Here is a 24868-nt window from a genome sequence, read left to right as displayed (position 1 = left end):
TTGCAAACCTTATTTTTAAGAGTTTGCTTTTGGTTAGACTTCTGTGCCTGTTTTGGTTTTTGGGATTTCTTTACGTTGGGTTTGTCAGGTGTCATATCATCCTCAAATGTTTTTGCAACCAGAGACGTGCAATATTGATATTGTAATAAATGATAGAATGACTGAATATATAAAGGGAATACAATTGGACAAGCCTTCTGGAAAGCAGGTTGTTGCAGATTAGGTGCTTCGAGCACCATTTCATGTCTGGGCTTTTAGGGTGGACCTTGTGAGAGGTAAGCTACAATTCCATTATTCTTTGTTTGTAAGGAATGTGCTTTAAAATGTATGATGCATATACCTCCTCTCAGATCTCTTATATGCCACCTTGAACTTTCTGGAAGAAAAGATGGGATAAATGCATAACATTTTCTTTAATTATTATGTAACAGCTAACCACGTGGTCACATTTCACTCCTCCATTTCAGAATAATGTATGCTATAAACAATACTGAGAAAATCAGCCGAGCATAGAAAAACAGGCTCTCAGTAATAGCCATGATCCTGTTCCATTCTGCATTGGTAGCCATTTGGTTCTTCTCGGGAAATAGCTGTTCCCTCATCTGTTTCACCTCTGAATAGATGCTTCTGAGGAAGATGTAAGCCTCTGCTTCTGCATCTTCTTTGCCTGCCAGGGCGTGATCACAGGGCTCTTTCTGCTCATCTGAAATATAAAGAAGCACACGTAGCAAATCCTTAGCTAAGTTGGAGCTCTATCATTGGAAGTCCTGGGCCAGAGGCGATGATGACATTATGGCTCAGCAACAGATGGCAACTTATGCCTTCATAAGGCTTTCCATGATATTTGAGGACCAAACACTGCACAGGTGACATCCAGTGTCATATAGAATCAGCTGTGCAATATTTTACTGTGCACCAAACTGACTAAGTTTTGGGAGAAAGTGCTGGACTATACAGTATATAGTGTCTTGTTTATAAACGGAAAAAAATTAAGATTTTCAAAGGTGAATATGCTCTTAAACTATATACCTGTTGTATCAGAATTCACAACCGGACAGTGAAAATGGATTCTACAGTAAAAGTATATGTTTCAAAGACATATTGCCCATATTACGTCTCCAACAAAGAGCTACATTAGATAGTCCTTTCTTATACAAATGTAAGGGAGCTCAATAGATTCCAAATACCGTAGTATTTTCTGTTGTATAGGTCTTAGTTTAAGTTCTACTGATACATCTAATACTGAAGCCACAGCATTTTCCCACTGTCTAGGTAATAGTGAACATTCCAATTCTTTATTCCAATCATTTCTTAAACTCTGCATATCAGACATACGTTGCTCTTGTTGTTGTTGTTGTTGTTGTTGTTGTTGTTGTTGTTGTTAATAAACTGTCTAATATTTTCTGCTCTGGGGACCTCTGTCTCTTCCCCACTACTCAAACCTGGTTTGTGTATCACTTGTAATAGTGGTTGCCCTGGCCTTCTATCAGTCATTTTTAGAAGTTCTAAAATGAGTTTTTCAAAGGTTTTTTACACACTATAAACTCCTCCTCTCTCTGAGCCCATTGAGCTTGGCTTGGGCTGGGACAAAGAGCACACTGCACTGATCCTGCATAGAATATAATTCTAATGAGTTCCCTGTCCCTTGCAAAGTACCCCCAGGAGAGGGCAGTTTGTATCAGAAAGAGCCCCAAGGCTCCCCATATTAATTGTAGACTTTTAAATGTGTCTGTGGGGGGTTATTGTTTTGTTTTAATTATTTACTTGTGTTTTTAGCCTGTATTTTATTCTGTGAACCGCCCTGTGATCTTGCAATGAAGGGCAGTATTTAAATTTAATTAATAATAATAATAATTTTAAAAGTAATAACATTTTATTTCAGACAGTGGAGCTGGAAGGCAGCACACTCTGGTCATTTGTCCAGTGTGTGTTTTGCAATAATCTGTTATAAGGTGCCTTGAGGATCATTCAACCAAATCTTACATAAACCTAGCATCAGCATCATCAGCATCACCTGTATTACCCTTCACCTGCAGGTCCCAGCACAGGTTACAACAGTTTAAAAATCCAAATTAAAAACAGCCAAAACAGATTACAAGCACAGGGATAGGGCAGGCCTTGAAAACACACATCCCAGGTGTCAAAGGCCTGGGTATTTATTTAGAGGTGTACCTAAATAAATAAACCACAGATTCATAAATGCTATGCTGACACCCGAGCCTGAGCTCTGATAGCTTTAGACAAATAGCACATCCTGTCAGGAAATACTCCAGGTACTTTCACATGCAAACGATACTGGGGTATAGTGGGCTCACATTCAAAATCCATAGTAAACAATTTTCCATAATGTGTCTTCCCTTTCCCCTCCTCCTTTTGCATTTACTTTTTGAAAAATGAATTATGGGCTGTCTGTCGCAGGGGTCTTCAGTCTTGTGGTCATTGTAAACCTTTGAGACCTAACACAGGAGCCCCTTCTGCATATTTTGGCATAAAGTGGTACCTCGGGTTAAGTACTTAATTCATTCCGGAGGTCCGTTCTTAACCTGAAACTGTTCTTAACCTGAAGCGCCACTTTAGCTAATGGGGCCTCCTGCTGCAGCCACTGTGTGATTTCTGTTCTCATCCTGAAGCAAAGTTCTTAACCTGAAGCACTATTTCCGGGTTAGCGGAGTGTGTAACCTGAAGCGTATGTAACCTGAAGCGTATGTAACACAAGGTACCACTGTATATGATTTACACCTCCCCTCCCTCTCTCTGTGCTGGCTGCTGTTCACTATTCTCTCTCAACTTGTACAATTTTAAGTGTGTGTGTGTGTGTGTGTGTGTGTGTGTGTGTGTGTAAATGTTGTCAGCCTTTTGTGCTCACAAATGCAAAGGAAACAGACCATTCACAGGTTGATCTGATCTTGGATGCCATGAAACACTGACCTGCTGTGCTGCAAGTTATGGGTTTGGGGCTGTTCAATCAAAGTATTAATTTCTTATGAATACTGACCAGGATAAGGAACGTATTTTTCAGATGTTTTCTTCTTTCTCCTGGAGGAAATGAGTCTCTCGCATTTGAGGAACCAACGGGGAGGTTTCATCTCCTTCAGAGACCTTGTCACATAATTCTCAAGGAGGCTGACAACCATCAGCAGGAAAACTCCCATGAAAAATTTCGCTGCAAAATGAAAGGATGTTAGATGGATCTTTCCTAGCGCTATCAAAGAATTGCTTTTCCATTATAAGCTGCAAGTAGAAGGACTCTTGACTTTTCCCAACAGTGTTAGGAGCATTTCACTTTTTCTATTTGTACCTCCTAAGTTCTGTTCACATCACACTGGGCATTGATGTAGCTGCTGGGGAATAGATGCGGAAATACAGGGCAACTGTGATTGGACAATGGCATCATATGCGTGCCCTGAAAACAGTGAATGAACACAGCTTGGCTATTCCACACTAAACGCCTAGTATGGAAGTGCCCAAAAATAGATGGTGGCTTAGCACTAGCATTCTATAACCTTGCATTCCCAGCCGAGACATGCCAGTAACTAGATCCACTCCAATAAGACCTTTGTGTCTCAGTCTCAAAGTGATTTCATCTGGTTATTTGAGATTTCTACAAGGCATAAGGGTAGGGGGAACCCCATTAGCAGGGGTAGGAGAGGGAGGATAAGTTCTATTGTGCTCACGGAAGCTGCTCCATGCACAGAGTGATTTAGCTGGGTACAACCCAAAGAAGCATTAAGAAGCAGGAAGTTGATTTATGTTGGAACCTTTTTATTAGGACGTTTTTAAATCAAGAATACACTTAGGTAGGGCTGCCATACATTCAGAATTTTCTGGGAATAAACAGGATTTGTTCGTCAAAAATGGCGTCTGGGCGGAATTTTTGCAAGCCAGTTAAAATGTCTGGGATAACCCAAGTGTATGGCAACCCGTGTCAGAAGTGTTGATTTTTTGGTGAATTTCTGAAAAAAATGCAAAAAACCCCCAAAAACTTTAAAACCGGATTTTCACTTCTTGAAATATGACAACCCTAACTTAGGCAAAGAAAAGCCGCTGTTTAATTTACACGATCAGTTCACTTGGGATGTATATATACTATATATTTAAAGCACATATTTTCTTTCAAAGAATTCTGGGCATTGTAGTTTGCTAAAGGCTGCTGGGAATGGTAACTCGGTGAGGGCTAACTTACATTGCCTAAAATTCTTAGAAGGAAAGCATGTGTTTCAATGTGGTTTAAAGGCATGGTGTATACCAGAGGCGCCCGCTTGCGAGGGCAATTGGAGAGCCAGTGTTACACACATGGGATGTTGGGAGGAGCCGGGGTAGAATCAAATATGGCGGTCCAACAGCTTCAATGGCCGATAGCTCCTCCTCTGCCTTCTACTGGTGCCACCACTGATGGGAGGCTGCTTTGACCCTCCTTCCCCTCCAAAGCATCAGCAGGAGGAGAAGGAGCCGGCAATTGGCGCCATGCTGCATTTTGCTCCGCGCTTCACCTCCACCCTTTTCAGACATGGGTGGGGGGTTTACCTCCACCACAAAAATATTCAGGGGGCTCAAAAGAGCTCGGCTCCCAGGATCTGGTGCCCCTGGTGTGTACACAGCGACAGTACTGATTGCAAAAAAATCAGCCCATGTCTTCTAGCTAGATTTGCTTTGTGCAAAGTTTTGCCAGAAGGATATCCGAGGTTGTAATCCGTGGGTGGCGCTGTGGGTAAAACCTCAGCGCCTAGGACTTGCCGATCGCATGGTCTGCGATTCGAATCCCCGCGGCGGGGTGCCGTCGTTCAGTCCCAGCGCCTGCCAACCTAGCAGTTCGAAAGCACCCCTGGGTGCAAGTAGATAAATAGGGACCGCTTACTAGCGGGAAGGTAAACAGCGTTCCATGTGCTGCGCTGGCTCGCCAGATGCGGCTTGTCACGCTGGCCACATGACCCGGAAGTGCCTGCGGACAGCGCTGGCTCCCGGCCTATAGAGTGAGATGAGCGCACAACCCTAGAGTCTGTCAAGACTGGCCTGTACGGGCAGGGGTACCTTTACCTTTACCTTTTAATCCTATACCTATTTATCTGGGAGTAAGCCCACTGAATTTAGTAGTTGCTTCTGAGTAGACATGCATAGGATTGCGCTGTGAAGGTTCCTAATATAGCTCATATATAATATACTTTGTTTCCTGGCAGCACGAGTTTATTATACGTCCACTTGAAATTACTGTTGCTTACCTATTATAGGGGGGTCATCTGAGGATGCTGGCAGAATACTATTTAGAATCAGCGACAAAAAAGAGACTTCTAGGATCAATGTGATCTTGACGCTGATCTTTTCTGAATCACTGGCAGAAGTGAAGGAAACAGCCATATCCAGGAAGAAGAGAACAGCGGTTGGGATGATCAGATTCAGCACATATAGAATAGGACGCCTCTGCATAAAAATCTGTTGAGAGATTAAAAACACATCAAACTGCTTGAAGACAACAACAAATTCAAGTGGGATTTGATTGCAACAAGGAGCCATCCCCTAATTTTCAAAACTTGACAGCTAGGGGTTGTTTATCCCCCCCCCTCCCATTGAACTGAAACAGGTGGGTCACTGAGGCTAGGGGCTCTTCTAACTTTCTCCTTCAGACAATCCTTCTGCACTGACTTTTCTATCAAGGATCTATCATGCATTGCAGAAGATGCTGAGTCATGTTTCAGGTTGTGTGCTCAGCCACCTCCCCACTTCCTGCACAAAGAACACCTCTGCATAACAAATCCATCTTCTTATTAAGGAAGCCCAGCTTATAAACATCCAAGAAATCCCATGCTTTCTTAGAATAAAGGCCATTCCCTTCTCCAGACTGTGGTCTAGGAATCTGATAGGCATTTTACTCATACCCTCCAACATTACTCAGATTAATATAGGGTCACTTCTCATTCTCCCCAATTTACCCTCCTCGACACCCCATTTTGTGGTGTGTCCCCCCCCCGCAGAGCATTTCCTGTCAGAAGGAGGGCAAGTGCCACCACTACACAAAAGGGACACAGCACACAGACCCCCCCCACCCTGCAGAGAATATTCTGTAATCCCAATTTTATTTTATTTTATTCTTTGGTAGATTTAGCAAAAGAAAAACAGCAATAAATAAATTTTAGAAAGGGGCATGGACACAAAGCATTAAAAAATAACAATCAAGATTCCTTGTGTTCTGCTCTGCCTATCTGCCCACCCAGGGCAGCCCTGTCCTCTGCCTGCCCCTCACAGCTGATATGTCATATGGGGCTGAAGAAGAAGAAGAAGAAGAAGAAGAAGAGGAGGAGGAGGAGTTTGGATTTGATATGCCGCTTTATCACTACCTGAAGGAGTCTCAAAGCAGCTAACAATCTCCTTTCCCTTCTTCCCCCACAACAAACACTCTGTGAGGTGAGTGGGGCTGAGAGACTTCAAAGAAGTGTGACTAGCCCAAGGTCACCCAGCAGCTGCATGTGGAGGAGCGGGGAAGCGAACCCGGTTACCCAGATTACGAGTCTACCGTTCGTAACCACTACACCACACTGAGCCTCTTCTCCTCACCTGCTCTCCAGGAGCTACTATGAGCTGCCCAAAGGAGGAGGCCAGCAGCAGTGGCTATAGAGAGGCAATGGGAGGCTCCCTCACAGCCACCACTGCCACCAAAATTGTCACTTGGAAGAAGCGCCGGCTCATTCTCCCCTCTCCCCCCAAGCTCGGTGGTGGCAGTGCTGGCAGGGGAATAGAGACATTCTGGGATCAAATCAGAAGCTGGGATGGCTTTTGTAATTCTGGGACCGCCTTTGGAAAATTGGAGGGTATTATTTTACTTCGCAACCTGTCTTTTCCATAGGATCTAAAATGAAATGGGTAATACATAATTGGGGGTAGTGAGTCCCCAAGGCGATCAGTATTCTGTTTCTGGGCTCTTATGCCACATGTTGTGACCACCAGTGACTTAACGGTATTTCTTGAAGAAGAATCCTCCGTAGCGACAACAAAATTTCATTGAAACAATGCAATCTGCAGAATGTTTCCTGTTAAACAATGGAAGTCAAAGCCTTGATGAGCAACTCATCAGTCTTATATACCTGGTAAGTCACCGTACTATAGTTCATCTCAAGACCAGTCATGGTATCACGGGAAACAATGATGTTGTTGTACTTCCACTCCCCGTTGGTTAAGTATAGGTTGCGATCTTTGGCATCCAATTTAGTGGAAAACGTTTTGTCCGACATTTTCACTTCCTTATCTGGAGCGAGGAAAAAACAAAGGGACAGCAGCTGAAGATGGGGTTCTGTTTTCCTTGTAGCCTCTACATAACCTCCCTGCTCCACCATCCAAACAAAGGAGACCTAAACTCTTTAAATGCTTTGAGCGATATAGTAATAATTCAGCAATGCTAACTCATATTCGCCAACTCTTCATATTTATCAGGGACAGTTCCTATTTTCTGGTACTATATGTGGTAAATTACATTTCCCTCCTTTTTTGGCAGGAAATGTTGCAGGTGCCTAAGAAACCCCAATGACTTATATGCTTTCCTCGGTTGCTAACAGTAGTGTGTGTGTGTGTGTGTGTGTGTGTGTGTGTGTGTGTGTGTTGTACAGTGGTACCTCGGGTTAAGAAGTTAATTCATTCTGGAGGTCCGTTCTTAACCTGAAACTGTTCTTAACCTGAGGTACCACTTTAGCTAATGGGGCCTCCCGCTGCTGCCACGCTGCTGCTGCACGATTTCTGTTCTCATCCTGAAGCAAAGTTCTTAACCCAAGGTACTATTTCTGGGTTAGGAGAGTCTGTAACCTGAAGCATCTGTAACCTGAGGTACCACTGTATAATAGAACTGCAATGAGGACCGGAAAAGCCATGCTGGTTGCTTAGTGCTGTTTCCTCATGTCCTGCTTACAGGCTTCCCTTCAGCATCTGATTGGATGCTGTGGGAAATGGGATTCTGGGCCAGTTAGGCCTTTGGTCAGACCCATCAGGACTCTTCTTGTGCCCTTACGGGCTAAAACGTCCTCCTACCATGGCCACTTCCAGACTTCTGCCATTTTGTGGGTGGGATCAATTTTCATACCAGCAAATTCTGGTTGTGGAATTAAAGCAGATTAGGGGCTACTGTGCAACAAAATCCCTCCCCTCAACCATGGTGTGGTGTCTTACTTTCCCCTCCCCCTTTTCTTTTGCACCTGTCATCAAAACAGGTGGAGTCAAGGGGAAGCAACATTTGTTTGGGAGGCTGGGCTGGTAGTGGTGGGGGCGCCCTTCAATATTTTGTTCAAGTTGGCGCCAATGTCAAGCAGCAATCGTACTCGAGAGAATAATGTGCTGTTTACGGCTTACCTGAATTCATGGGGGAGAGCACAGTTATGTTGCAAGCCTGCTTATCAAAAGGAAAGGTGAAGATGTGCAGACTGCAGGATGATGTCAGGTGAAAAGCCTGGTGCTGCATCATGTCTCCACTGGAAGAAACGCGAAGGAATGGGCTGGTTCTGGACTTCTCTTCATTGGCCCTGAAACATTGCCATTAAGGACCAAGAGATGAAGCAACAGGCTTGGAATCACTTGTTTTAGTTCAGGTAACCCTTTCACAGCTTTCCCTGCCCCTCGCCATCCCAATGTCCTTTTCTCTCTCTCTGCATTTTTGATTATTTGGTATTGGGTTGGTTATATGTTTTTAATACTATTTGCACATGCAAAAGTTCCTGGGCTGCTTTATTTCTAATCAGTGCATGTCCTGTGGCTTCCTGCTGGAATCCTGTGACTTTTTGCACCATTAGATGTTCCTTTTTTGTTTTGTCTTGGTTTCATTATGCTATAGCAAAAGAGTGCCCCTCCAGACGGCAATAGTGCAATAATATTGGGGGGAAATCACAGAACAACCAATAACGCTGAGAGATGTGTGGACGGTTGAATAGAAATCCACCGCTGAGGCACTATTATTATGTTAATAACACGTTACAGAATACACCTGCAAAAAACACCAGTCTGGAGGAGTCCTCAATCCTAAAGACTGCAATATTTAAAGCATATTACAAGTAGGTTGCACGTAATTTATAAGGTGCTCGTAACATAAACAGTATTAACAAGGAACTGAAAATGTGAAGTTAAGGCAGGCACATCTGGAATATATATATATATATATATATATATATATATATATATATATGTTAGGATATTTCCGTTCCACCTTAAAAAGGGAGCAGGATGTTTGTGTCACAGCTTGCGTATTTCCTGTTCACAGGATGTTTCTGTTGTGTCTATGCTTTCGTTTCTCTGTGCCTGAGACATCAACGCAGGCAGTCATGTTTTCTTTGTTCTGACCAACGCTGAATAAAATTGTAAATAATGCTCTCCTGCGTGCATCTTTCGCTGTGCGAACTCTGCTGATAGAGCGTGCAAGAGCTCTGGAATGTGGGAAGCTATTTCTGGGGCTCATGTCGCTAATTAACTGATACTGCGTTTCTACGAGAGATGGCTGGATCGTCCGGAGACGGCATGGGGCATGATGGCTTTTGTCTCCATGGCAGTATCCCAACAGTATTCCCCCCATCTCATCCTATCGGCTAGTCTTTGTAGTAACCTCCAGTTAAATACTTCTATAGTAAACTTAGGGCATGTAATTCTTGCCTACAACATAACAGTCCCAGGGTGGAGTCCTGGCCCCCTGTTGCCTGCCACATCTCCCCCCCTGTCAGCAGCACCCCTAACAGTCATGCATTGAGACTGAAATCTGAAGAGAGGTTATTTTTGTGTTGAAAATACACTGCGCAAGAGGAATGGGTTAAGTTCCCTCCCTGCCAATCGCAGCCTGACTGCCTCTCCCTCTCCCTCCTGCCATTTCCTTATGGATTAGTCCAAGGGCAACAGTTTTAAAACTGCTACTCCCTCAAGAATTGAAAAGGGAGACTGCAAGCTCAAGTCACCCATGAAGGTGGCTCAGTGCAGGGAGCAGCGCTTGTACTGTGCAAAATGACAGCTGAGACTCACTTGCGATGTACTCCCTTTCTCTTCATCAACAAAAGCATAAGCAGGTCAGTGGTGGGTGGGTGGGAGAAGCACAGAGAGCAAAGAGGCACCTCTCTTTGGGGTGGGGTGGGGGGCAGCTCTGAGATCAGCTGCCCGGAGGACTCCCAAGGAGAGGGGAGAAGAGGCTGAAGGAACACTCCACAAGGGAGGGTGTTTGAAAAGGGATGAGGGGCTGCCAGCTCTGCAGGCAAAGTGTGACATAACTGGGCTCCTGAGCCCCACAGGGGTGCCACAGAAAGAACGTAGTTGGTTAAGGGAGCTGTGGACTCAAAAAGGTTGAAAATCTCTGATATAATGTATTTATTTTAATGTTTTCAGATGTGTTGCAAGTCACTTGGAGACCTTTGGGTAACTAGTAACTAACAAGTCTAATTAACTTATCACCATTGCTACCACCAATAGAGCCATTTGTTTACTCTCTAGCACGAATTTTAGATTATCTAACTTCATCTAACTATTTGTGGGTGTTTCCCAAGGCTTAAACCATCATTTCATCTACAAACAACACTCATTTAGTATTCAGAAGGTTGGAGCTGCTAAAGCTTTTTTGGGAGGGAAGGGGAGAAATCAACATAAGCATTGCTTTAAATAAGTTGCCAATGGAATAAATGATCCTTACTGTTCTTCTATAGAGATTTCAGGGATCCAGAATTTATCCGCTGGGAGAGTGAGATGGGTAATGCCACAGAAGTCAGAGGAATTCCATGACACAAAGTCATTTCTCCATTTCTACATTACAGAGTTGAGTGAGCAAAAAGATTAGGGTACAACATCTCTGTTTGCTTATTTAGGAGAATTGATAAAATCTCCCAGCAGTGGACATAAAGCAATGACTATTAATAACAGCCAGAGAAGATCAGCATTAAAAAACCCAACAATCAAGTAAAAGATATGTGCAAATACGCTTGTAGAAATAAAAATGTTTTAGTAGGCAGCTAAATCAGTATAATGAAGGTGCTTGCTGTCACATTGAAATACTGACTTCTCACAAATGTGGAACAAACATAATATAGCATTTGTAACTGTGCAAGTTCAGCAGATCAAAGTGGTCAAATAGGTATGTATGGGTCAAGGTGCTCTCTCAAGTAAATAGTTTCCAAATTCTTAATGGCTTTATATACTAATAGTAAAATGTTGAATTTGGCCCACTCAGCAATCTGGCGGCTACTGCAGATCTTGAAGCAGAAGTATAATCTGGTCCAGGATTTCACTCCTCTTAGCAATCGTGCTGCACCGTTCTGCACTACCTGCAGTTTCCGGACCAACCATCAGGGGAGCCCCACAAAGAGTGCATTGCAGTCATTCAGTTGTGAAGTTATGGGTCTGCTATGGGTCAAGCTATCTCGGTCCAGGAATGGCCATAGCTGCTGTACCAGCTGAAGTTGGCAAAAGGTTATCCTAGACACAATATTCATCTGGGCCTTCAGCAACAAAATTGGATCCAGGAGCACCCTAAGATTGCTCCTCCAAAAGGAGTGAGACCCTTTCTAGGTCAGGCAAGTGGTCCATTTCTTGGAAATGGGAAGCACTCAGCCCCATTCCTTTTCCTTACCAAGATTCAAGCTCAGCTGGACAAACCATGGGCTAGTACAATATGATAAAAAAGGAGAGCCTTACCACAAACAGCCAGAAGTAAGTTGTAATCACTTGCAACTTCTCTACCTGTAAAGAAACAAAAACAGAAGGGGCAATACCCATCCACAGTGATGCACCTTCCGAAATTGACGGGCTTAACTCTTTAACTTGAAATCAGTGGAACATAAAAATGCTTCACTTTGTCTGGATCACCCCCAAATTATAAAATTCCCTCCTCCTTGCTTGTTTGAAGTATGAAGCTTGCCGGAGATTTTGCCGTCTTACCACTGCCAGGATAGAGACAAGAGTAAAATCCAACTTGACAGTCAAAGGTTCTCTCCAGTCCTTCTTGGGTCTGGTATACAGGAGGAGCTTGTTGTCATTAGAAATATTCAGATATTCAACCACACTGTGATGTGAACAGTTCCATGTGAAGGCAATTCCTACTGCAAATGGAATGAAAAGTTTTCTTATTCCTAACCACCACTCAAACCAGGAACAGCCTTTCTCACTAACTGCCTATTACGGATGGCAACATATGAGAGCAAAATCACTGTTCCTAATTCAGACACTAATCCATCCCTTGGACCGTCATCATAGGAAAGAGAATCTTACCTGGGAACAGAGCAAAAAGGGCACAACAGACAAATGATTTCCACATTCTTCTTCTGCACCTGAGAGATGGCAACAGACTGCAGAGGCTGTGCAAGGAGCCGAATGAGGAGGCATCAATGAATTTTAAACCTTGCAGGGATGAAGTGCACACTATAAACTTTGGTCAAAGTCTCGCACGAAAGCCCTCTTGGGAGCGAGCTTCTTTGAAATTATTAATACTTTATTTCCTGTAAACAGGAAGAGCACTTTTCTCACACCAAGGTAGCCACTCTGGGCGGCTCCCAACAGAATATTGATAACACGATGAAACATCAAACGTTAAAAACTTCCCTAAAGTTTTTATGAGGGCCATTGCTTAGGGAACCAAAAGTGTGCCACCCATGCCCAAGAGGAAGGCACCAGCCCTGAGGACTGAGTGTGTTCAGTGAGCAGAGAACGCTGGATGTAATACAGTGGTACCTTGGGTTAAGAACTTAATTCATTCTGGAGGTCTGTTCTTAACCTGAAACTGTTCTTAACCTGAGGTACCACTTTAGCTAATGGGGCCTCCTGCGGCCTCCATGCCACCGTTGTGCGATTTCTGTTCTCATCCTGAAGCAAAGTTCTTAACCTGAGGTACTATTTCTGGGTTAGCCAAGTCTGTAACCTGAAGCGTCTGTAACCTGAAGCATCTGTAACCCGAGGTACCACTGTACTGGGGGAACAGAGTATTTCCAGTTCTGAAGAGCAGCATTTCACAGGGCAATGTAAGCTGTTGGTCCCACTTGTTTTCCATTATTGAGGCGGTGCCCAACATCCTATTTTTTGAGCATTCACCCTGATCTATTTTCTGGGTAGTTAGACCATGTTGGCTGTTTAATGAGCGTTCATTCTGATCTGTTGGCATGGAGGTTAGATGACGTTGCGTCAAAGCGAGCTCTATCCCATACTTTCCAGTGCGTTTCTCTGTTCCCTATCCTTATTGCAAAAAGTCTGGCCTTTTGGAGAGGGGGGTCTGTTGTACAATACCATCTAACCCAATCTAAAGTTCTGCCTCCATGGTTGGAGGCAGTTGTTGGACTCCACTGAGAGGTAATGGAGTGCACATTCATGGGTGAAGTAAAATCACTTGAGAATCACAGCGCCTGCTGTGGCCGCAGAGACCAGTAACTCATAACTGCTGCCTCCTGTGTTGTTTTTACTGCATTAGCACATTAGCAGCACCAAAGTGGCCTCCCTGGGCGCAAACCTGGGCAGTGTGTGTGGGAGTCCTGGGCTGCCCAGATGACACGACCCCACTCTCAGCCTCCCTGATGTGGTCCAAAGGAAAGCAGATCGATATGTTTGGCACCAGCTTGGCTGCAGGAGTTGCTGGAAGGAGGTTTACAATGCACCATCCAACCGCCTTAGGGACTCCACTCCAGATTTGTGTAGGGTTTACTCTTTAGCCTTCTCTTCTCCCAAAGATAGTCCCTCAAGGCAGTGGGTACAGATTTTTCCTCAAGGTTTACTTTCGAAGCCTTTCTCTTGAATGAGCAAAGCAGTGGAGGTTTGGGATCAGAGTTTTCCTACTCCTAGATGGGCTGCCTTCCCAGGTTGATGAGCCTCATCCTCCCCTCACTTCCCCCTACAGCGCATGAAGAAACCGCCTTCTTGACCAATGGAACCACTCTTGGTCTTGTCTGCTCAACTCACCAGAATATATCTTCACATGCAGGGGAAGTCCCTGACTCACCAATGGGTTTGAGACCCATTGGCTACCCTCACGTGGTTTAGCCAACCAGTTGAAGCCATTTCTGGGGTGTCACATGCTGACAGCTTCTAGGAGCCACAGGTGAGAGCTGAGTTCAGGGTGGTGATCAAAGGTGGCCAAACTACCCCAGAAGGCACACAACATGCCCCCCAGCAGAGGTATCACCCCTCCTCCAACACCATATACACCCCGGAGGCTGTAATGTTTCTGAATACCAGTTGTTTGAAACCACAGGAGGGGAGAGTGCTCTTGTGCTCAGATTGTACTTATTATTATTATTATTAGACTTGCAGTTTTTCAACAGGCGCCTGGCTGGCCCCTGTGAGAACAGAATGCTATCAGATGGGCAATTGGCCTGATCTTTCAGGATCTTATTGTGCTTTTAAGTGCACAACCTGAATTTCCCCATATGTGATTGACCCCCACTGGAAAAAGAGCGACAGTCTGGAAGCACCCTAAGTCCTTTGACCTCAATTCTCAACCAACAGTTTCATTTCAGGGAAAGAAGAGTGATCTGTAAGGCGAGCAGCTTCTGCCCTTTCTGCTCCACCTATTTTTATTGGTTCACTTTCCAATAAAACTAAACTTGGGGTGGGTGTGGGTGGGGGATGATTAGGAAAAAGCCAACAACTGAAGACAGTGGCAAGGACCCATCTCCTTAATGGAAAGTTGAAGATCTCTTCTGATGCTGCGGTTATTGAAACACAACTGCACATTTCATAGGCATATTGAAAATGGATCCCTGGGGCTTTCAGGGTGGCAGATAATGGAGAAGAAGGAACATAGCCAAAATGCTGTACTGGACAGATGTCTGTGATGGGTTACTTAATGTTAATTGCTTCAAAGCAGTGGCCTCAATTTGAAGGAATCAGAGAAGTTCCTTTGTATGGTTACATCCTGTTCAATTACATGGAATTTGCAAGCTGCTTCTTTGCCTTTTCCAGTGGTATTCTCATACCGTACTCACCAGATGCACCAACCACAGGGGGCTGAGGGGGTCTTTGGCCCCTCAGTATCTGGGGGCAAGGGGCCAGTCCCCTGAATGTTGAGTGGGTAGAAGCAGTGGCGGAGCTTCATGCTCCAGCACGGGAGGTGGAGAGCAGGCATGGCGTGGCTGGTGCGCATCCTGGGGACGTGGCACATCACCTGTGGGGGCGTGGCGCTCAGCACAGTGTGTGTGTGTGTGTGTGTGTGTGTGTGTGTGTGTGTGCCATCCCCTCTCCCCTCTCTTCCTCCGCCAGTGGGTGGAAGAGGGCAAGTGTGGAGTGGGGCTCCTCACTCAGCTTCCTGCCAATGGTTGGCCTTCTCGACCATCAGCCTTCTCCAGTTGCATGTACAGTGGTACCTCAGGTTACAGACACTTCAGGTTGCAGCGGGAGGCCCCATTAGTTAAAGTCGTACCTCAGGTTAAGAACAGTTTCAGGTTAAGAACGGACCTCCAGAACTACAGTGGTACCTCAGGTTACATACACTTCAGGTTACATATGCTTCAGGTTACAGACTCAGCTAACCCAGAAATAGTACCTCGGGTTAAGAACTTTGCTTCAGGATGAGAACAGAAATCGTGCTCCGGCGGCGCAGCAGCAGCAGGAGGCCCGATTAGCTAAAGTGGTACCTCAGGTTAAGAACAGTTTCAGGTTAAGAACAGACCTCCAGAACGAATTAAGTTCTTAACCTGTGGTACCACTGTATTATGGAGGATCCAAGGGGTGCTGAGTTTGTCAGCAAGGTTGTGCTGAAGGACTGAAACTTCTGCACTCTGGCATCACCCTCTGAGGTGCCCGGTGCGCTGATGCTGCGGTATGGTGTTGCATGTATGTGATATCATATGCATGTGACGTCATGTTATGTGTGGCGGGCCTGGTGCTCTGGTGTTTACTGGGCTTCCAGTGCTGTGTTTTTGATCTGTGTTCTCATGACGTTATAACAGTTCACGATGTTATAGGTTGTTTTCTGAGGGGAGGAGAGGAACCTCAGAGAAATTAATGAATGTCAGAATCTAGCTGATATTTGGGACAGGGAGGGAAAATGCTAGCTGCGGGACTGTGTCAGGTTAGTTAAGTGCAGAGCCCTTGGGAAACAATACCAGGCCATTGGCAATGCAAAAGAACTTGTCCTTACCCCCAGCTCTGAGGAGTGGACAGAGACAGGAGAATGGGCAGACTGGCAAGGTGATGGGATGTGTATGAGGTGACAGGGAAAGAGTGTTGTTTCGCAAGGAGCAGAGGGGAACAAAGGCAGATCCATCTTGGCTGCTGACTGGAGAGGCTGGGGAATATATGCCTGCCTGTTCTGAACTCAAGCTGGCTGAAGCTATGAGAGAAGCGAGGATAGACACTCTGGAGATATAATGCTGTGAAGGATCATCCTCTCCATGTGTCTTGTACATTTTTGCAATGTACAGTGGTACCTCGGGTTACAGACACATCAGGTTACAGACACTTCAGGTTACAGACTCCTCTAACCCAGAAATAATACCTCGGGTTAAAAACTTTGCTTCAGGAAGAGAACAGAAATTACGCAGCAGTGGCGACAGCGGGAGGACCCATTAGCTAAAGTGGTACTTCAGGTTAAGAACAGTTTCAGGTTAAGAATGGACCTCCAGAACGAATTAAGTTCTTAACCCGAGGTACCACTGTACTTATAATAAACACAGCAGGTAAAGGAACAGAATAAATTCAGGAGGGGGGGGCATTTTGGTGGACTGAGTTTCAGAAAGCCTTTCAGCAGTTAAAGTGGTGTAAAACACACTCCATTGCCCAAGGACAACAAATCCACTTAAAAAACAACAACAAATACTTTCTGCGTTTAGGAAAGTTACAGGGAAATATTCTGAAAAGTGTTGATGAACGAATGGCTATGAGGAAAACATACAACAAGCAAGCAAGAAAGCAAGCAAGCATGAATGCCATATCACCTCGCTGCAAATCGATCAGAATAAATGCTCAGTAAACACTGGGCACAGTCTAATCTCTCCTTAAGGTTTGTGCAAGCAACTCAGGATAAATGACCATTTTTTAAATAGGCCATCTGGAGGGGTCCTCAGTCTTACACATTCTTTGTTGCTTTTGCTGCAGCAGTACAGCAAACAACCAATAAATATGAGTCACAGCAGCAGCCTGCCTGAAGTACAGTTAGCCTGCAATTTGCGAACATTTTACTTGTGTGCATTCAGATTTATGTATGCTGCGAAATAAGTAAATTAATTTAAAAGGGGCGGAAGGTGGTTGGGCATATGGAAAAAAAGACTTTGGCAATCTCACCCACGATTTGGGCTTTAGACGCAATCCCTGGAATGTAACCCCCGGTCTGTTACTCATGCTCAGCCCAAGTATCCTTTGGTTTAGCTAGCAAACTCGACTGCTGATTACTGCATTCACTTACAAGCAACAGATAATGTGTGAGAGAGTGCTTTATAGCTTGTGGTGAAGAGGAGTGAGTTCTGGGTAAATACCGTATAATTATACCGAGTAATTTAAAAAATGCAGAGATCTTGTTAAAAGGAGATGTAGATGATTCTCGGGGTGTATGAGGTGCTAGGGGAGGGGCATACCTCTGGTGTGGAGACACATTGTGCTCGTTCTGGAGTAGTTTGTCCACTTTTGGTCTCCACCCTGCACTCAGCTCCCACTTGTGGCTCCTAGAAGCTGTCAGCATGTAACAGCAGGCACATCCTGGGAATGGCTTCGACTGGCTGGCTAAACCAGGTGAGGGTAGCTGCAGAGGCGGAGCAGGGTGGGGGTGGTCCACCCCAGGTGTCATCCCTAAGGGGGGGTGACATCGCCTTGGGAGGTGCCCCCCGCAGCTCCCTGCCACTGGCGCACCCCTCTGGGACATGCGCCGCTGCCACTAGCTCCGCCTCTGTCCATCCCATCCCACGCCATGCCATGCTGTGCCGTGCCCCTCCCCTATGGGCAGTTCACCCCATCCCTGGGCGCCCTGCCCCAGGTGCCTGAGAGGCTTCCTCCCCCACTGGGTAGCCAATGGGTCTCAAACCCTTGTTGAGTTAGGGACTTCCCCTGCATGTGAAGACAGGCTCTGGCTGTTTGAGTAGGCAAGATGGCTAGTGGTTCCAATGGTCAAGAAGGTGATTTCTGCATGTGCTGCAGAGGGAAGTGAGGGGCAGGTGGGGCTCATCAACCTGGGAAAGGGGCCCATCCAGGAGAAGGAAGACTCTGATCCTAAACCTCTGCTGCCTGGTGGGATATATTTGGGAGAAGAAAAGGCTAAGGGATAAACCCTACACAAATCGGGAGTGGATGGAGCCTTGTATGCCTCCTTCAGACAACTAACTCCTGCTGCCAAGCTTGTGCCAAAATAATAATAATAATAATAATAATAATAATAATAAGAAGAAGAAGAAGAAGAAGAAGAAGTTATTTGTACCCCGCCCATCTGGCTGAGTTTCCCCAGCCACTCTGGGCGGCTTCCAAGAAAGATTAAAAATACATTAAAGTGTCACACATTAAAAACTTCCCTGAACAGGGCTGCCTTCAGATGTCTTCTAAATGTCAGGTAGTTGTTTATCTCTTTGACATCTGATGGGAGGGCGTTCCACAGGGTGTGTGCCACTACCGAGAAGGCCCTCTGCCTGGTTCTCTGTAGGTTTGCTTCTCGCAGTGAGGGAACCACCAGAAGGCCCTCGACGCTGGACCTCAGCGTCCAGGCAGAATGATGGGGGTGGAGATGCTCCTTTAGGTATACTGGGCCAAGGCCGTTTAGGGCTCTAAAGGTCAACACCAACACTTTGAATTGTGCTCGGAAACGTACTGGGAGCCAATGTAGGTCTTTCAAGACCAGTGTTATGTGGTCTCGGCGGCCACCCCCAGTCACCAGTCTAGCTGCCACATTCTGGATTAGTTGTAGTTTCCGGGTCACCTTCAAAGGTAGCCCCACATAGAGTTCATTGCAGTAGTCCAAGTGGGAGATAACTAGAACATGCACCACTCTGGCAAGACATTTTGCGGGCAGGTAGGTTGCGGGCTCTGCTTTCCTTTGGACCACATCAGTGAGACTGAGAGGGGGGGGGTGTCTTGTCATCTGGGCAGCCCAGGACCCCCATACAGACTGCCCAGGCTTGTGCGCCAGGGAGGTTGCTTTGGTGCTGCTAACACAGTGATTTGACCACCCCCCAGGGAAACTCCATTCTCTCTCTCTCTCTCTCTCTGAATACAACAGCAACAAGATGATGCTCCTGAGACTTCAGACTGGTATATGCACCTCCCAGCTACATTTCAACAAAAATGTCCTCCTCAGGGACAACCATAAACACAAGGCATGCTGCATCTCACTGCGAGAACAGAATGCTGGACTAGATGGGCCTTTGGCCTGATTCACCAGGGATCTTCTTACTGGCAAGATGAAGCAACAATATTGTCAATTCACTTCTTTATTATGCACCACTCATTTCATGCAGTTATAAGATTTTTGGCAGCAGTGCGCAGAAAGTGAAGCGACCAACACTCCCGGTTTCTTATTTGGCCAAGTTAAATTACTCATGCCCAAACTGATATTGCTCTTTAAACTCATATTGCTGATCATAACTAGATGTATAAATTAGACTAATTCCACACATTACCACAATGCTTACTTTGTTTTCCTGGAGTTGTCAAATACAATAGAGCACAGGGAGCTTCTGAGCCTTTACTAGTTACACAGAAGGAAGGACTTTGCCTGATGCTGCTTCTGCCAACATAGCAGCATGAGGCCAGGAGAAGGTATCCCTGCCAAAATTTAGCCCTTCTACGCCACTTGTTCTTTTCCTGGAGTACCTGATGGCAGCCCTAGGCAACTGGCTCCAGCTGTTGCCATTTCAAGTTCCCACAACGCCTCTGTTGCTCTGGAGCATTGTAGGTATTTTATTCCTGGACAAAGACACCCTTTTGAAGTTGATAAACCCTCTTGAAGCCCTGGCAACTGCCCAAGGATGGCATGCATTGATGCCAGGCCAGAAAACATGCCACTCAGTGAAGACTTGGAAAACCAGTACTTCAGAATAATTGGTTTTGCAAGGCTCAGTTAAGTGGCAAATTTTGTCCTGTTTTCACATATTTCCAAGAATAATTTGCTTTGACATTAGTAATTTAATATCCAACAGCATTAGACATTCTGTCCCACAGCATTTCCTGACCTTATGCAACTTAACTGGTGGTAATGTAGTGCAATTGTATCACATGCATCGATTATGTGATCTAGTCTACAAAAATGCCATGCTTTCCCCCCCACAAAGGCCAGTAATCTAAAATTCAGCGCGTCCACTGTATGATAATAACAGCTAAAAAGATGACAGATAAAATCAGGCGGGTGTAATAAAGCCCTTTCTCCACAAGGGCCATTGTTTTATCCCACGCAACTGATTCAGGGTCATCCTGGCGTTCTTCTAGAGAGAGATGTTTCTTGATCTGTTGCAGTTCCATATTCAGATGTTTCAGAAACACCAAGCTGTCATCTTCACTGTCTTTTGCTGGCAAGGGAAATCCACCTGCCAGCTGGTTCTCTTTGGGGCTCCTGTCTCCTGTACAGATGAAAATAAGGAGGATATATGTTAATCTGCTAATCTGTTATGTTTGGGAACAGACATTGTTTGAGAATAAAGGAATGGAGAGTTAAAGAACTGCTTCTTTGATTCCAAATTCCGGCGTATGGTTCACTGGAAGCCATGTTGGACATTTTGCATCTGTTATAATGCAGTGCGAAGCAACATACCTCCACCTTCATTAAAACAAATGCCAGTTATCTGATTCCAGACAGGGCCTGGGTTTTCCTTGCAAGACTCAAAGTGCTGGAGAAGACCATGCAAATTGCTCTTGCAGTGCAATTCTATGCATGCTGTAATGGTTCTAGGGGTTGCTCGTGCGTAAGCTTGTCCCAACACCTGGCTGGGTCGCCTGAGTGAACCTTTCCTGTCCGAGCAGCCACTCACCCGTGGCTGTCTCAATCGCTGGCAGAATCTGTCAGTGGGCGTTTCTTAAACTTCTTCCAGCAAAGAAGCTCTTTGACGCCCAGTCTCCTCCTACTCTCCCTGCGCAGAAGCCTTCTGCGCAAGGAGGGCGTAGGCAGCGGAGGACTCTTCCTCTCCCCGCTGGTCCCCGGCAAGGAGTCATGGGACCGCCTCGCCGATTCCCCCATCTGCCCCCCTTCTCCACTGGAGCGACGCTGATTCCCTTCCCCAGAGGATGGCCTGCCTCTCCCACTCCCGGGACGCTCTCTGGGATCCCTTTGGAGCTTGTTCTCTCCCTCGGACACTAATGGCAGTTCCCTGACACATGCCTACGGAGAGCTAAGTTCAACCATCAAGTTTAGTTGAATGTTCACCCAGATAAGTGTTTCAGCCTTAAGATATGCAGGTTAAATGGCTCTAAGAGCAATATTAGTATTTTCCAGTACGTAATGAATAAAGAAGAGCTTGTATCTGATTTAAGCTTATTTCCACTTTCTATATTGCATGAAAGGGATCAAATGTGACACATCTGAGGCTTAACAGAATGAATGAAACTTGTGAAAAGTGCCCAGACCTTAGATTAATATGGATTGCTTCCTTCCACACTTACTTATTTGAGCTATGCTGACAGCCTGACGCCTCAGGTCCATTTCACACATTACTCAGAAAAGAATACAAGCTTGTTCCAACTGCACATTCTGGTGGGAGAAGTACACTGCTTGATGAATTTATTCTGAATCTGTTTATTCTAAATCTGTTTAATAAATCAATCAATAAACAAATTCCAGCTCTCCAGTGGGTGCGTCTCAATGATTTGTTTTTCTTTTTAAGAGTGTATACAGTGGTACCTCTGGTTAAGAACTTAATTCGTTCTGGAGGTCCGTTCTTAACCTGAAACTGCTCTTAACCTGAGGTACCACTTTAGCTAATGTGGCCTCCTGTTGCCGCTGCACAATTTCTGTTCTCATCCTGAAGCAAAGTTCTTAACCCTGGGTTAGCAGAGTCTGTAACCTGAAGCGTCTGTAACCTGAAGCGTCTGTAACCTGAGGAACCACTGTACTTAAATCCTGTGCATACCCTTGTGCGAAAAGATTTCTTACAGTAATGGATGATGGTGCTTGATATCTGCACCCTTCTTCTGCTTTATAGGTGCCCCACCTCCTTACGGTAAATTGTTTACATTTTGGAAAACGCTTACCTAAATGGGTCTCTGGGCTCTCACTTTCCTCTTTCTTCTTGCTCAGGATTCTATTCATGAATTTATTCCCCTTGAAGGATGGCAACTTTGGTCTCTTCTCTTTGAGATAGAGTACAAAAGCATTCTCCAAGATACCAAGGACCAGAAATACAAACATCCCAGTGAAAAACGCAGCTGCATAGAAGAAGAAGAAGAAGAAGAAGAAGAAGAAGAAGAAGAAGAAGAAGAAGAAGAAGAAGAAGGAGAAGAAACAGGGGTGGTGAAAAGCTAGCATCCCTTGGAGGTCTTTTCTTTAATGTGGGAATGGGGAACCCAAGGACTCTTCCAGTGCTTGAAACTCTCAATGGGCCAAGCCCTTATCAATAGATTTGCCCTTTCCTCTGCTTGGGTGTTTGCTTGGCCAGAATGTGTCCTTGAATTCAGAAGTGGCCTAGTGTGGTGGAGCTGCCTCTTTTGCTTTCCAACATCACTTACCACTTACTGTCAGGGAGAGAGAGAGGAGGCAACAGAGAGGGGCAGTGTGGGGTGAGTGGATCAGCAGAGCCTGTCTGGCACTCCTGCTAGTATACTTGCACTGCGTCAAGCTCCTTTCCTTTCCTTTCCTTCCCAACCCCTTCTCTCCCTCCTAGTAAGAAGGAAGGTCTGGAGGGCTGCAACATGAGAAAACAGGCCTTTTCTGCAGTGGCTCCCTGTTTGTGGAATTCTCTCCCCAGGGAGGTTCACCTGACACCTTCATTAAACACATTTAAGCACCAGGTAGACCTTTCCTCTTCAACCAGGCCTTTGGCTGATTGATGTCTAATGCCCTTTTAAAATCCAGGTAGGTAGCCGTGTTGATCTAAACTGAAAACTATGGAGAGAACTAGTCTGAATAGAGATATTGGATTCTTGTCTCATTACATATGCTATAGCTATTTTTGGTCATCAGCATACTATCCCTTGCTTTTTCTTTTAGGACTAATTGCAGTCATTAACTGTTGTCAACAGTTTTACCATACCCATTGAGTCAATCACTCATCTCCTACTACCATTCTAAAAAGAACCCCACCCCACCCTCCCACTATATATAAGAGTCTGGTGACTTCTGTTTCAGTGTATCTGAAGAAGTGTGCATGCACACAAAACTTTATACCCGGAACAAACTTAGTTGGTCTCTAAGGTGCTACTGGACAATTTTTTAATTTATTTCGCCCTTTTAAAATGTGTTGTGGGATGGGATACTATTGGGTTGTTTTTGTTTTTATTATGTATTTTCTGGTTTTAAAAATATATATATTGTGATTTATTTTGTGAACTGCCTTGGGATCTACAGGTAAAGGGAGGCATACAAATGTAATACATAATAATAAAATAATAATTATTCACCTTCAAGCTGGAAGATAGGGATAATAATACTGACCGACCTTACAGGGTTGCTATACGATTTGAAAGATAATATATTTGAAGTGCTTTGACCATATTAAACAAATTGCTAAGGTGGTATTGTTAATCTATTTTTGTACCATGCAAGATAATAATGATTCACAAAATGTACCTCCAACTAAAAGTTAGTTACTGACCCAGGGACCTGCTCACTAACTAAACCACAATGTGAATTAGTCCAATGAAAGCAATCAAAACTATTTGACAGCCCCTAAGGGACATGGGTGGCGCTGTGGATTAAATCACAGAGCCTGGGGCTTGCTGATTAGAAGGTCGGTGGTTCACCGCAATGGGGTGAGCTCCTGTTGCTAGGTCCCTGTTCCTGCCAACCTAGCAGTTCGAAAGCACATCAAAGTGCAAGTAGATAAATAGGTACCGCTGTGGTGGGAAGGTAAACGGTGTTTCTGTGCACTGCTCTGGTTTTGCCAGAAGCGGCTTAGTCATGCTGGCCACATGACCCAGAAGTTGTATGCTGGCTCCCTTGGCCAATAAAGCGAGAGTCGGTCACGACTGGACCTAATGGTCAGGGGTCCCTTTACCTTAAGTGTTCAAAGGCTGCTGGCGCTGAAATAAGCCAGGGAATAAAAGGTGGTTTACCTATGACTGGTGGATTATCCGATGTTGCGGGTAGCATATCATTAAGAATCATTGACAAAAATGAGATTTGAAGGATCAGTGTCATTTTGAAGGCAATCTTTTCTCCAGGAGAGGCAGATGCAAAAGAAATAGCCATATCCAGCAAGAAAAGAGTTAAAGTTGGGAGGATCAGAACCAACACATACAAAATGGAGCGCCTCTTCATAGAAATCTGTCCAAAAAAGGGGGGAAATGAATAAATAAAAATGAAGATTACAGCAAAGAATGGAACTCTCTTTTCAGTCTCATTAGTAGCATACATACATTCATTCATAGTCCTTATTCTTAGCAACCCATTGGTGGGTAGGACCACCATCTTCCCTCTTCCAAAAATGTTTCAGAAGGAAAAGTGGGATATAAATGTAATATTAATAACAATAACAATTGTAGGAAACAGTGGAGCCCCTGGCAGGACCTGGAGTGGGATCAAAAGAGCTGCTGCAGAAACCCTGAAATGGGTCCCCGTACCACAGAGGGATTTACCATTGAAGGAAAATAAAGGTTTCTCTGTCTGTAATGGCCTGGCAGGCAAAATTTCAATACAGTGGTACCTCGGGATGCGAACGGGATCTGTTCCGGAGCCCCGTTCGCATGCAGAAGCAAACGTAACTAGCGACGGCACACTTTTTGCCGCTTCTGTGCATGCATGCGACGTCATTTTGAGCGTGTGCGCATGTGCGAGCAGCGAAACCCAAAAGTAACATGCTCCGTTACTTCTGGGTTGCCACGGAGCACAACT

The 24868-nt window shown here is 45.1% G+C and overlaps 2 protein-coding genes across 2 annotated transcripts in view; both read right to left on the bottom strand.

Annotated features, from left to right (window-relative positions):
• Positions 1–363: 363 nt before the first annotated feature.
• Positions 364–24868, bottom strand: part of LOC310700899 (uncharacterized protein) — a 30036-nt gene continuing 5531 nt past the window's right edge. Inside the window, exons 7-14 of the mRNA XM_083490854.1 lie at positions 24091–24301; positions 22072–22245; positions 20192–20447; positions 8146–8171; positions 7074–7234; positions 5217–5427; positions 2996–3163; positions 364–703 (exon numbers count right to left, since the gene is read on the bottom strand). Coding sequence (XP_083346980.1) covers positions 444–703; positions 2996–3163; positions 5217–5427; positions 7074–7234; positions 8146–8171; positions 20192–20447; positions 22072–22245; positions 24091–24301 — 1467 coding nt within the window. The 3' untranslated portion in view covers positions 364–443. The remainder of the gene's footprint in view (positions 704–2995; positions 3164–5216; positions 5428–7073; positions 7235–8145; positions 8172–20191; positions 20448–22071; positions 22246–24090; positions 24302–24868) is intronic.
• LOC310699437 (5-hydroxytryptamine receptor 3A-like) lies at positions 8294–12268 on the bottom strand. The gene is made up of 5 exons (XM_083487291.1): positions 12202–12268; positions 11872–12032; positions 11629–11673; positions 10631–10740; positions 8294–8495 (listed from the first exon to the last, which is right to left on the bottom strand). Exons 1-5 carry the CDS (start codon positions 12245–12247, stop codon positions 8315–8317), a joined length of 543 nt encoding a protein of 180 aa, XP_083343417.1. The 5' UTR covers positions 12248–12268; the 3' UTR covers positions 8294–8314.

Source organism: Podarcis liolepis (assembly GCF_965112155.1).
Source record: "Podarcis liolepis genome assembly, chromosome: 2".
NCBI lineage: Eukaryota > Metazoa > Chordata > Lepidosauria > Squamata > Lacertidae > Podarcis > Podarcis liolepis.
Note: the sequence above shows the minus strand (reverse complement) of the source record. Positions and strands in the feature narration are given on the sequence as shown.

Bases quoted from the DNA above. Each gene is read 5' to 3' on its own strand.
- LOC310699437 (XM_083487291.1), bottom strand. From the start codon at position 12,247: ATGTGGAAATCATTTGTCTGTTGTGCCCTTTTTGCTCTGTTCCCAG. The intron at 12,033-12,201 runs GTAAGATTCTCT...TTCCATTTGCAG, and splicing joins CCTTTTTGCTCTGTTCCCAG to TAGGAATTGCCTTCACATGG. The intron at 8,496-10,630 runs GTAAGGATCATT...GCAATGTTTCAG, and splicing joins GAAATCTCTATAGAAGAACA to GGCCAATGAAGAGAAGTCCA.